Source organism: Salvia hispanica, chromosome 6 (assembly GCF_023119035.1).
Source record: "Salvia hispanica cultivar TCC Black 2014 chromosome 6, UniMelb_Shisp_WGS_1.0, whole genome shotgun sequence".
NCBI lineage: Eukaryota > Viridiplantae > Streptophyta > Magnoliopsida > Lamiales > Lamiaceae > Salvia > Salvia hispanica.
Genome location: NC_062970.1, coordinates 15,968,489 through 15,981,715, shown reverse-complemented (window position 1 = coordinate 15,981,715; position 13,227 = coordinate 15,968,489). Strand labels below are relative to the sequence as shown.

The window sequence follows — 13,227 nt, the reverse complement described above, 5'->3', positions numbered from 1 at the left end:
TCGTCCGCCCCCGGGGCGGACGCCTTCGCCCCTATAGATCGCCGCGGCTAAGCCGGGAAGGGGGCGGCCGGCGCGGCGGTGCTATAGTGGATGCTCTTATAGAATGATGTATCGTGATCTCATCATCGATTTTTGCAAATTTAAATAATTTTGTTAGTACATAGTAGATGTTATTTTTATTAATTAGATTTACTAATCACTAATCTAAGTAAGGATTCATATAATTATTTTCTTACATTTACGTTGCAACTTTTTACTACTAATTGACTATTAGGGTTGCTTAATCCAAGCTGTAAATATGGTACTATATAATTTGTAAGTTTTGTCTTTTCTAATAAACGTTATTTAAGGTCCATCATATAATTACAAATTTAATTTATACAATAAAATCTTTAAAATAGTGAGATTAATATTGCAAGAAAAAGTTGATCAACAATTACACATAACCTGAAACAGTTGAGCTGCAATTAGCTAGCCCTTACACTTTATAATTATATAGTGTGTGGAGTAATACATTAGTTTTTCTTCATGGCTATAAAAGAGTGCCTCAATTTATTATAGAGCAGAAACCTTATACTATTTCCACTGCTTTCGTCTGTCTATAAATTAGCTTAATTATATTATAGTACTCCTTATTAATAAGGCATCTCCCCTTCCCAGTTGCCTGGTTGATGGTAGCTGCAGATGACGTAGTACCAGCCATTGTTGCACCGGACTCGGGCGCACCCTATCTGGGTGGAGTCGTGCCACACCACCTGCGTGTAGTGCAGGCACTGGTTCGTGCCGATGCAGCAGTTGTTTGTGTGGTCATAATATTGCTTCTCCGCGGCCCACAGGTTCACCGCAGAGACGCCCGTGAAGGTGCTGCTGCTGCCCTTGGCTAGGTTTTCCCCATACGGGCCGTAGGAGTGTGTCAGCGCGCAATCCCCAACCCTAGAGTTGGCGTAGTTTAGGGCGTAGGTGGCCAGTGTGGCATTCCATGCCACCGCCCCCACGCCCACTTGGGTCCGGGGGCTATTGTGGGCGTTCACATAGTCCTGCGCCGCATTTTGGGCACGTGCAGTACTTATTAGGCCTAGAATGGAAACAAGGGTGATCAAGAAATATTTGTGGCAAGCCATTGTCATTTGTGAATATGTATGGAATGTTTTTGAATTTGAGTGATTGTGATGATGGAGGGATAACCTATTAGGTATTTATATGGAATTATGTGGATTATTGTATGTAATTGTGCCCTAGTATTTAGCAAATGACATGTGCATGGAAAGGGGTATTTGTGACTGTTATGTTACAACAATTTTAAGCAACCCTAAAGTTGCTAATTTCAAACATTTGTTTATTACATGTTGGGGGCCTATTAGTTAGCAGTTAGCACAATATTCTAAATTGCAAATTATGTGAAAGTTTGTGTACTAATTAGCAACTATAATTACTCCTTTTTGATGAAAATTCAGGTTTACTAAAAGGAGGGGATTAAGTGTTGCTAAAGTGGCGGATAATTTCTTCAGGTGGTTTTAATTTGTTTAAGTCTTCACTCAAATCCCTAGAAAAAGTACTTGGTGTATAAGCATAGTTTTTTTAATCAGATGCAGCTCACTTGGGGTATTATCAACTTTGACATTTTAATAGAATTGACAAACTTAATTTCAAAATAAAAAAGATAAGTAAATGCATGCACGTAATGTAGGATGCTGCATAAGTGGCAAAAGGCTTAGTATGATTACAAACATATTTGCTAGTGGTTAATAATCACAATATATGTTATCCTGCCTATTTTAATATTTGTAATAAATATTGGTCAAATAACTTTCTTAGAAGACACATATGTTAACACAGTTTGAAAGAAAGAGGTATATATATCAAGATCTTGAATGCAAATATTCCAAAAAGAAGGATCTTGATGCTTGATTTGCATTTAAATTCTAATAAGTATACAAGAATTAATGAACAAGTTAAAATTCAGGGATGAAATCAAGTTGAAACAACAAAAGAAAAGGTGGTGGCTGTAATTTGTTAGTCTCCACTCAAACTCCTAGCTAGAAAAGTTGTCAAGAGTAATTAGAGCCTGGTCAATTGACAAAATTTGAACTATAATTCAAAGTGAAGAGATAAGTAAATGCATGCATGGATCAATATGCATGAATTATATAATTGGTCGAAACATATTTTTTTATATGATATCATGGCTTGTATTAAATAATTATAAAGTCGGTCAAATAACTTTGCTTGAAAGACACACATTAACACCATGAAAGGATAGAGTCGCGTAGACCCGTAATGCATTGAAGTAGCTAGATTATAGCAGATTCTTGTCATAACGAAACAAAAGAATAAAATTAAGGGAAAAGCTATATAGCCACATTATGTACAAGTACAACCATAAACTGGTTCAATTGCTAAAAGAATCGGTTTAATAATAATTTCTGGTTCAATAGTAACTAAATTTACATTTTTATCCTTTATTATATTTACCGCCTCTCATTCTATTCTCTTCCCAAAATCTGGCGCCTGCTTATCCCTCTTCCCATTTCATCCAAAAATGGCGCCCGTTTTTCCCTCTTTCCCATTTCATCTCTTCCAATATCTTTTTCCTTGATTTTCGGTAGGAAATAAGTATAACAACTATCCCTAATTATTTCCTGTATTCTAGGATTCAGTTTGTAAACAATATTTTATTATTCATATATAAATAAAATATAAAAAGATTTGCAATATTTTTTTGTTATCGCGTTCTATAGGACTTGCTCCTTGTATGAATTTTAAGATTTATTTTTTGTGTGTTCTATGCCACACACTTTAAGATATAATTTACTTAAAATTTCAATCCATTGTAACCTAGCTTCAACTACACCGTACCATTTAATTAAGATCAAATTTTGTTTGAAATATTAATTCGTATATTATTGTTTCATTATATAATTTTTTTAATTCAATAGAGATCTTATATAAAATAAATAAGTAAATAAATTTCTAATGGCATTAGTATTTTGATTGAATGATTTTTTGAGTGTGCTTAAGATCTAACATTACAAATCTAATAAATTAATTAGTAATTTATTCTCATCTGACCTTTTCATTTATGAGTTATGCTGCCTAATTGTTTTATGAGAAAAAAATTCTCTATCCTGACAAGATAACGTTATGACATGGTATGACTATCCAATAATTATTTAACAAATGAAAAGTGATTTAATACTCAAATTAATCTTACATAATATGTCATTCACTTCTTTGGAAAAATGCCAAAATATGGTAACACCTTTTGAACTTCCTATTAGGGGTGTCGAAACGGATAATGGGTACCCGCTACCCGACGACAATGAAAAAACGGGGCGAGATCGGGTAGTTTGTTTTAAATTTTTGCGGGTATGGGTATACCCGCTACCCGCTCGGGTATATCCGTTAAACCCAATAATACCCGTTATTTATAGGGGTTTCAAATATTTTATTTTAGTTAATTAGTTTCAAATCCATATATACTCCCCGAGGATACACTTTATTTCCAATTATTTATCCGCTACTAAATGAAGGATTGCAAGATTGGTGAAAGTGAAACTTTTATTAGTTTAGTGTCTTTATATTAAAGATTTAAAATATATAGACTTTTAGTTGAAGTTATATATATTTAAACTTTTGATGAAAGTGAATTATTTTATATTTTATATTAGACTTTTGAATGGTAATTTAATTTTAGACATGCTTGATGTTTCTATCATATTTGCTTATTTGAAATTTGGATTTGCATTATATTTCATACATAGTCATATTATATTTAAGAGATGAGAGATCATCATATTTGTGCATAGTTAATAATTGGAAATTAAACAAATAGAACAAAGTAAAAAAAATATAAATCTAAAATCGCAGTGTAGCAACTAGCAACAATCCCAAAATTCATTCTATAATTTCAAACATGTACAAAAAATTATTGTATTAGATGACTAGCATTGATGATAAGCGAAAACTCATAATACCGTTGAATAATATAATACACAATTCAAATTATGTGTGCGGGTTTGGGTACCCGCAACAACGGATTTGGGATACCCGATGCGGGTATGGGGTTACCCGTTTAACTATACGGGTCGAGATTGGGTAGTATAATATTGAAGTTTTCGGGTACGGGTACCCGCAAAAACGGGTTTGGGTAACCGCGGGTACTCGTTTCGACACCCCTACTTCCTATACATGCAAAATATGCATCCATGTATATTCACATAATTTCCTGATCTAAACAAATTCGTTGAAATTATTTTAATTAACTTAATTTTATTAATCTTTATGATATTAATCATGATGTAAAATATTTTAGTTAACTTAATTTTCATATGATGTTACTCTAATTAACTTAATTTTGTTAATTTTCATATGATATATTACTTTAGTTACTTTTAATTAACTTGGTATTATTAATTTTTACATGATATTAATTATGATGTAAAATAGTTTTGCTATTACACATCCTTAACTAAATGAATGATTAGAACATGATCAAAAAAGTTAATATTAATACATCAAATATATTTATGTGGTATGAAAAAACTTCAAAAACAAAATATAATAGATTACTCATGCAAAGATAGCAATTACATTCAAAATTGAAAATAATTAAAATTAACGACATTAGTGTTGATTGAAGATCTAGCGAAGTAAATAGATTAATTATTGAATTATTGTCATCAATATAGATCAATACTAATAATATTAGTCTTGATTCAGATCTCATGTTGCAAAATAGATACATTAATATGAGATTTGATTAAATAGTAATTTTTTAATGTATTCGAGATCTAATATTAAATTCAATTAGTGATTTAATCTTATCCAAACTTTAGATTTATTAGAAATATTATAATGACATATTGGTGTTTGATTAAATATATTTTCTTAATAACATTATTGTTTGATTAGATAATTTTTTCTAATATGCTTGAGATTTAATAATTCAAAATTTAATCAGTGATTTATTCTCAAAAATCAAAGATAATATGTTTAAAACTTTAATTCCAATAAATCAAATATAATATTTTTGAGAAGTTGATGGAGATATCATCCTGTAACTCCAATAAATCAAAGATAATAGTTTAAAAACTTGTAAAATGTTGAGTTTTGAAACTTTAGTCGAAGTGATTATCCATGTGTTATATTAATTAAAGTGATTAATACTATAAAATTTTAAAGAAATAACCAATTCTTTTAAAGAATTAATATTTTTAATGATAACCATCCATAATTTATAAATTAATTTTCTTCCGTATCATATAATTAGGATGCTAGTAAGAATTAACTTCTATTGTAAGAATTGACAACAAACATTTAACATAGAAAATTTATGATATCTTCTGATAAAATTTCAAGTGATGCACTCTATAAGTTTGATCAAATGTGAAATATACAATAGGCATATGCTATAACAATTTATAACGATATATGAATAGATAGATTTGATTTTAAGCAAGAATAAAATCGGCTATTATATTTCTATTTTCTCCAAGTGAGTAGAAGGAATGTTATGGAATGAGTTATGGAAATTCTTATTAGTATATGAATATTTTCATCAAACAAATCGGCATCTATTATTTCATATTTTGTGATAGAATGAGTTATGAAAATTGTTATTAGTATAGGAATATTTTTTTAAAAAAATAGGCAGCAGTTATTTCACATTTTTGTGATAGAATGAGTTATGGAAATTGTTATTAGTATATGAATATTTTCTAAAATAAAAAATAAAAAATTTCGCAACTGTTATAGAATTTTTAAATAGTATATGAATATTTTTAACTTCTAGTAGTATATATTCTCCAGATATTATGAGCAACTTTATCAAATTGTTATACGGTGGTTGTATAATATTATATTAAAGATTTGTGTATTGAATTTTTACTTTTTTTTTGGAATTATAAAATGTAATTAATGCATTAACTCTAATTCAAATTTGAAAAATAAGAAGGCTTCAAATTCAAAAAAAACGCAAAGAAGGCTAAAGGGTAATAAAGTAATTTTCAATTATCCACTAACTACAATCAATATTTTATTATATAATTAATGTTTGAATTTACCTATATAATCTCGTGTGGTTGTCCATTGTGGTTGTTTAGCATCACTCATTAATTAATTAATGCAATACCTAGGGATCAGATTAATCAAGTTGGACAAAGAAACTTAATTAATGATGGCTTTAGAATATGTATATGTAGAATATGACTCATTTAAATTCTCAAAAAATTTCAATTAATGCAGTTCAAGGCTATGGTTATATTCGTAAGTTTTCTATTTTTTTTTTTATTTGCGGTTATCATAATCATCTGGTGGATGAGGTTTACGACTAAAGTTAGGATGGTTTCCCGTCCCTTTGCTTGTATTTCTTGTGCTCGTCATCTATACTTTTATGTAGTGGAGTAGTAATTTTGGGTATAACGTTCATTTTTGTCTGTACAATATCATCTTGACTTTTTTGTTGTTATATTCCAATCTGCTTATGTACTAGTACTATTATTCTTCTATTTACTGTACTCTTTTTTACTCTGAATGTTTCGTGACACCAAAAAACATGGAAATTAACGAATTAAAATTATTATACGCCCATTAATTAATTTATTTAGTTATTTTTAATACTACTCACTATTCGTGCTAAATCACTTTGCACTTTTTTTAGTATCATTTTCAAAACATAATTATCTATATAATTGTGAGTTCGTCTTCATGGACTTTGATCGAGTATATGTACATAATTGACTTGAGTACATCTTCATTGGGCACTATATAGTTTGGTGTTATGTATAGTCGTCAAGGAAGAATGTTATAAATAACAGTTATGACAGTATCATTGACGCTTTTCCGACACCACTGTAAGCTCTTTTGATATTGACGTTGCTTTTACTATATCCATCATATGTATATCTAATTTTTTAGTATTACTCATATCTAATTATTTCTCTCTGCTTACACATTTCTCTCCACAATCCCCGCCCCATGTTATAGCTACTTTTGGTGATATCGATACCGAAAAACACCCACAAAATTATTAATAAGAGATTGGGCTTCCAACATCAAAATCTTGGCTACACCAGTTTAATGTCCAGCTAATAAGCTTTTAATCGTCATAGGTTATGTGATAATTAATCACTTTCGAAGCTAGATGTCTCTACTAGCTTATACTAAAACCTAATTGTTCGAGCTTACCATAAGCTGTAAACCTAGTTGTCCAATTTTAGCAGCACGAATAGCAACAACATGCAAGCGGCGCCCTTTATTTGTTTTTGAACCAAGTTAAATGCCTCGTTTATTTCTTCTCCAAATGCTACTAAACATGCAAAAACAAGCTAGATATATATATATATATATATATATATGTCCTAATTTTATAAGGTACACATTAACACAAACCTTATTTTAACACACAAATTAAGCAATAAAATGCATGTCATGAGCTCAAACTAGAAATCAGCGTTGAAAATGAAACAAAGCAAGAAAAAGCTACTCCACAAATTCATTTAATAAGGACGTTGGCCAATATAGTTCCCTGGAGGATCATAGTTGCAAGAGATGAACCACCAACCATCGTTGCATCGAACTCTAGCGCAACCGACATGTGTTGAATTGCGCCAAACCACTTGTGTATAGTGGAGACACTGCCCACCAACACAAGAGTTGGAGGTATGAATATAGTTAGGTCGTTCCTTGACCCACAAATCCACGGCCGCACTACCGGTGAAATCTTCGCCGCCCTTGGCAAGATTCTCACCGTATGGCCTATTAGTAGAGTGGATAAGGTTGCAGTCCCCAACCCTTTGCCTGGCATAGTTACGGGCAAAACTCGCCACCTTTTCGCTCCACATTATGGGCCCGACTCCTACCTTGGCTCGGGCAGCGTTGTGAACGTTGATGTAGTCTTGTCGAGAGTTTTGCCCTAGACATGAATATGGTACCATGGTGATGAGAAAATTGAACAAAATATTGGCTAGTGGAAAGTTATTGTTCTTTTTCATTTTCATTAGTGACACGATGTTGGTTACGTAAATCTATATTTGCATAAGAGTGGGAGGGTATTTATACCAAAGAAAGTAGACTTATCAATTTTCGGTCTTAGTTATATATATATGTCTTCAAACGTGTAAAATGATTGACCATGACTAGTTGTATTTTGTATATGTATCAAATACCTTTTGCAATTGCTGCATCCGTGCAACTATATATAAGGCTATGAAGTTTGAGAGTAATTTATCATTTTTTAGAGCAAGAGTCAGTTTATCATTAATTGCACTTAAAGTATGGCCGCATACTTGTAAATTTGTATACTATATAATAGGCATTAGTTTAATTAATAACCCTAATTTAATAGTATGATACATATTGTGCTAAAATCACATTGATAATTTGATGAGATGGTGTACATATATTGTCGGAATATTTATTAAGTCCCTAAAAATACAGTTTCCTGTTTTGCGTCTAAATGAAGATAAGCTAGTTAGGAGCTGGAATACATGAAATTCACAAACTTTTGGCGTACATTTTTTCCATAGACAGTTTTTTATTTTAAATGTAAATATACGAAGGTTAAATTTATCTAAAGTTTCTCATGAACTGAATTATCTCTAAATTAATTATGATATGGTAAAATTGAAATTGGGTAAGAATTAAAAAAACGTCATTCTAATATATTAGTTTCAATTTTTTTACATCAAATTTTAAACAAAAAGTTAATGTGTTTACGTCCTAAAAGAAATTGGTCGTCGCGAACAAAATTGGTCGTGCTACACTATGTTAATGTAGGTAGCTAGTCCAACTAATTTGGTCAGTCTAATTAATTTGTTGCAAAATATAGGGCATGCTAATCCAGGTTAATTGGTTAAATAATTTAATTGAGCATTGAATGATAATTCATTTAATGAAAGTCATATTAATAATGTAACGCACAAGTGAACCACTGAAAATCCCAACTAAAACTAGCATTAGGATTCATGTATTACAATTTTTAATATGGCTGGTAGGCGATAGAAATGATTTAAAAACCAAAAGGAAATCGGTGAAGCTAAACGATTCACAATACATTAGTCGGATCAGTTTAAAAATATTATTAAATCTATATTATATAAAAACCCATTAAATTTAGTGAATGATAAAATATAAATTAATAATACTTATATTTTTAATTAATCAATATATAGTAGTATAAAATATTACTAATAATTTATTCAATAATAAAATATAATTCAACATGAATTATTAGTTAGTGTGGAAAAATATGATGTTTTATAATAAAAGTGTAGTTACTTAAATTTAATGAACAATACATAGTATAATGTAGTGGATTATAATTAAACTATGAAAATAATTAATTATACACATAAAAATATATATTTAAAACAAATCATTAGCTAGTGTAACATTTTATAAATAAGTATATACTATTATTTCACAAAATAACTTAGTTAAATTTAAGATTATACTAAAAAATATGAAAAAAATGATTCACGGTTTCCGACCTAGGCCAATTCCACCAGTTTAAACGGCGCGATTGTCTAGCAGTTTTATAGGTAGAACCGGACCGGACAAGACACTGATTTGCGGTCGCAACATCTGTCCGGTCAGATTTTCAAAACATAGACTAATGATTCCATAATTTGAAGGAAAGATGCTCAAAATCTTGATTTAATTAGCATTAATAGTATATCTAACTTTTCAACAAATAACATACATATACTAAAAGATACAGCAACGGTTGAACCAAATCTCATAAAAAAGCTACTCCTACAATGTTAAATAAATAGAATTATATCGAATGACATTTCGAATTGATCAGTGCCTACCTTTAACGCTGGTTAAATGTGCTATGAACAAGTCATTCCATGTATCGGTAAGTCCTGGTAAGCACCAGTGCATGCAATCGTCGTGTCTTTTCCCACCAGCCGCAGATGGATGGGCATCAGCTCGGAACTCACTCATCCGGGTTATGTCTAATATTTGGAATTTCGAACCATCAAGCGCTCTGTATAGATGACCATTCACAAGTCGTGTTTCCACATTTGTTCCGTTGCTCTCAATAGAGAAAAGTTGTTCAACCTGGAGACAAAAAAATGTGAAGTTCTTGTTTGGATATGCCAATACAGTGTGGTATGTAACTCAAAGACCTAAGATTCAGGTACATCCCATAGCTCTATATTACAAGCATACATATAAACTCAATATGAATTGTGTAAACAGCACCTGACACAAAACACCAGAAGGAAAAGCTTACCTCTTTTGGTGCTAGAGGCTGTAAGCGAGGACATGAGCCACCTTGGTCCCAATCGCCTCCTTCAAAATGCCTTGGCGATTGTGTTCGAAAGAATAGAATAGCATTTTTCCGTGCACTCTTTTCCACAAAAGATACCTATATAAATACATTTCTGGCATGAATCTTGTAATAAGAATAAATGAAGCAACAGCCTAAAGAGGGAAAACAATAATGAACTAATAAAAAGTACTAACATATTAAAAACAATAGTATTTTTTAATCAAACAAAGAACACTTTGAGCAGCCAATGAATTGGGTAAAATGGAACAGCTTGAGTTTCAACGAAAATGAATTCATTTCTTCAAAGAACAGATTTAATATAGTTAGTCAGGGATTAGATCCAAAGTCAAGCATCTGAGAAAGAGAAGCATGGAGCTATACCATGTGTCGTAACACCATATCAAGCCCAGCATCTGGTGGTAGTGGAGGAGTCACAGGTACACCCTTCTCAAAGAAGAGCATTGGTGTTTTCAATGGATCAAACTTTGAAGGAGCCCACCACCTAATAAATCAAGCAAAAAAAACAAATTAAAACTATAAATTATGATATCATATGTATTGAAAAGAAAACAAAAATATGATGCTTTAGTTTTTAAAAGCAAAACAAACATGTAGAAAAAAATGATGCTATAACTTTCAAAAGATACTTTATCAGTAATAGGTCCTAGTTCACAAGGCAGGAAATGGCTTTAGCTTAATAGAGAAAGATTTTCATGCACCATCAGTAATAGGTCCTAGTTATAAGAACACAAAGCCTTCAAATACAATACTAACAATGATCCATCTACTCAAATAAAACACATTAAACACTGAATTACCAGTGTCCTGTATTGAAAATGAGTATGTCGTGGAAAGGTGGAACAGCAACCCAAGTCCCGTCTGGTATATCAACATCAATTCTATACCCATCCTTATAGCCAAGTGACTCTAGTATACCACTGGTACCACCTGACCACCTAGAAAGAACACAAACAAAGAACTACAATGTCAAAAGGTACAAATGTAGAGTATAGTGAAATTGCTATCTCTGTGTCATGATTATACTGTAACATGAACATGTAAGCAACTAAGCATATAGCAAAAATTATACTCCTATGTATTAAGGTATTAACCCATACTCATATACAAAATGAAAGATGGCACAGGAGCAAGACAACTTTCATAGTAAAATCATCACAGGAGCATGACAAAAAAAAAAACACTCAAGAATATTTGCAATAAATATTCAGCAGGGCAAGTGTTAACTCTGAAAGGGACCTATCTATATGCATGAAATTTTATTTATTTGCACTTAAAAGGAGAAGGTAAAAGGAAAGAGAATTTAAACAATCAGCAGGTTTGTAAATATCTAAATAGTAAAATTCATCTCCTAGCGAAAACTCAATAATCTTCAGTTTGAGTATGAAAACTTAATTATCTTCACTAAAGTTCAACTTGTTAGTTCCCAAACCAACCTTATCTGATACAACTTGTTCAAGTGATAAATGAGTGACCTCCAAACACAATATCAAGACTCAATGCACCTTTATATCTTTTTAACATAATAAGCTCCAAACATAGCATGTCTTCTCAAGCACAGCATCAACACAGTATGCAAGTGTTTGTTCTCGCTGGGGAGATGAGAAAAGGAAAGCAACACAATGTAACTACATCATCAGGGGGGTGTCATGACTCAAGATGTTGTACATAGCTTACCTACCATAACGAGCCAGAAGATTCGTACGATGATATGCAATAGTTAGGTTGTACTTAAGGAAAGTAAAACCGCGATCAGCTCCTGCAGGACGCCACTTTTTCACCTCAGCAGAAACTTTTCTCAAAGCACAAAAAAGAGAAACAAACATGTTCCTATTCAAGGAGTCCCCAACAAATCCTGCACTGTTAAAGATACATTAGGTCTACAAGCAACACTAATATTTACACAACACAAAATTCGTAACACTATGGAGTTGAAAGTTTAGAGTGGTGACAGAGTTAAATACTATTGCTCCAATAGAATGACCTCCTTTACTAGAGTTTGTAAAATAACCAAGTACTATCAAAGTAAAATTCAAATTAAAACCTTTCTCTCTCCTCTGCTAATTGTTTCATCAAAAATCTCTAATTTAGAGCATCCGAAGGCGATGATTATAATACGGGATTCGGAAAGAAAAATTAAGCTGAAAAAATATACTATAACACTTCCAATCCTCCAATTAACTTAATGCAGTGGTGTACTCACCGATGCTGGTGTCTCGAAATTGCTCAAGGAACCTCCGCGGATCAAACGGCGGCAGATCGCAGCCGTGGGGTTTCCACCGCCACTTGATAATGTCGAGTGCGTTCGATTTGTTACCTGCGATGCAATTCCATCCTTTGAATATCTCCTTGCACGTGTGGTCATAGCGCGGTGGAGATCTGATTGATGGATCATAGATCCAACGTCCGTCCGAGTAGTTGCAGGTACCGTTGGTCGTGGCAGGCACCACTGGGTAGAAAAACGACGGAGGCGGAGCATCCTTCCGGAAGAGAGAGAAGCAGAAGTAGAGAGAGACGGCGCAGAGGAGAGTGATAAGGGCGCGGGGTGCGAGTGAAGAATTGGAAGGAGCGGGTTTCTTGGAGCCGTGAAGCGGTGCTCTAGTGGCCATGGCTAATGCTATCTAGCGCGACCGCTACGCCGGGCGCACATTAGCACATCGCGTGCGCTACTCACGCTGTTGGATCTTTGATAAATCACCGACACGCAAAATTTATATATATTCGATTAAGAATTTATTTGTTCCAATTAGTAATATTCGTAATATTTTGTTTTAGTAATATTCGTGATATTTTTTTATAATACAGGTTTTTATCATTTTGACTAATTAAGTGATATACTTAATTAATTAAAAATAAACAAAAAAATTAAATGGTACTAGTATAAATGTAGGAGTTCCTCCGGTTTTATTCTAATAATAAAAAATTACCAA

The 13,227-nt window shown here is 32.2% G+C and overlaps 3 protein-coding genes across 3 annotated transcripts; all 3 read right to left on the bottom strand.

The window, feature by feature from the left end:
* Positions 1-412: 412 nt before the first annotated feature.
* LOC125194789 (pathogenesis-related leaf protein 6-like) lies at positions 413-3,077 on the bottom strand. Its single transcript, XM_048093011.1, has 2 exons — positions 3,070-3,077; positions 413-1,185 (listed from the first exon to the last, which is right to left on the bottom strand). The coding sequence occupies exons 1-2, from the start codon at positions 3,075-3,077 to the stop codon at positions 636-638; spliced, it is 558 nt and encodes a 185-aa protein (XP_047948968.1). The 3' UTR covers positions 413-635.
* Positions 3,078-7,351: 4,274 nt separating this feature from the next.
* Positions 7,352-8,004, bottom strand: LOC125194090 (pathogenesis-related leaf protein 6-like). The gene has a single exon (XM_048092115.1). The coding sequence runs from the start codon at positions 7,995-7,997 to the stop codon at positions 7,497-7,499; it is 501 nt and encodes a 166-aa protein (XP_047948072.1). The 5' UTR covers positions 7,998-8,004; the 3' UTR covers positions 7,352-7,496.
* Positions 8,005-9,638: 1,634 nt separating this feature from the next.
* LOC125194088 (protein trichome birefringence-like 13) lies at positions 9,639-12,992 on the bottom strand. The gene is made up of 6 exons (XM_048092111.1): positions 12,501-12,992; positions 11,975-12,152; positions 11,098-11,235; positions 10,661-10,781; positions 10,241-10,375; positions 9,639-10,065 (listed from the first exon to the last, which is right to left on the bottom strand). The coding sequence occupies exons 1-6, from the start codon at positions 12,904-12,906 to the stop codon at positions 9,802-9,804; spliced, it is 1,242 nt and encodes a 413-aa protein (XP_047948068.1). The 5' UTR covers positions 12,907-12,992; the 3' UTR covers positions 9,639-9,801.
* Positions 12,993-13,227: the final 235 nt, after the last annotated feature.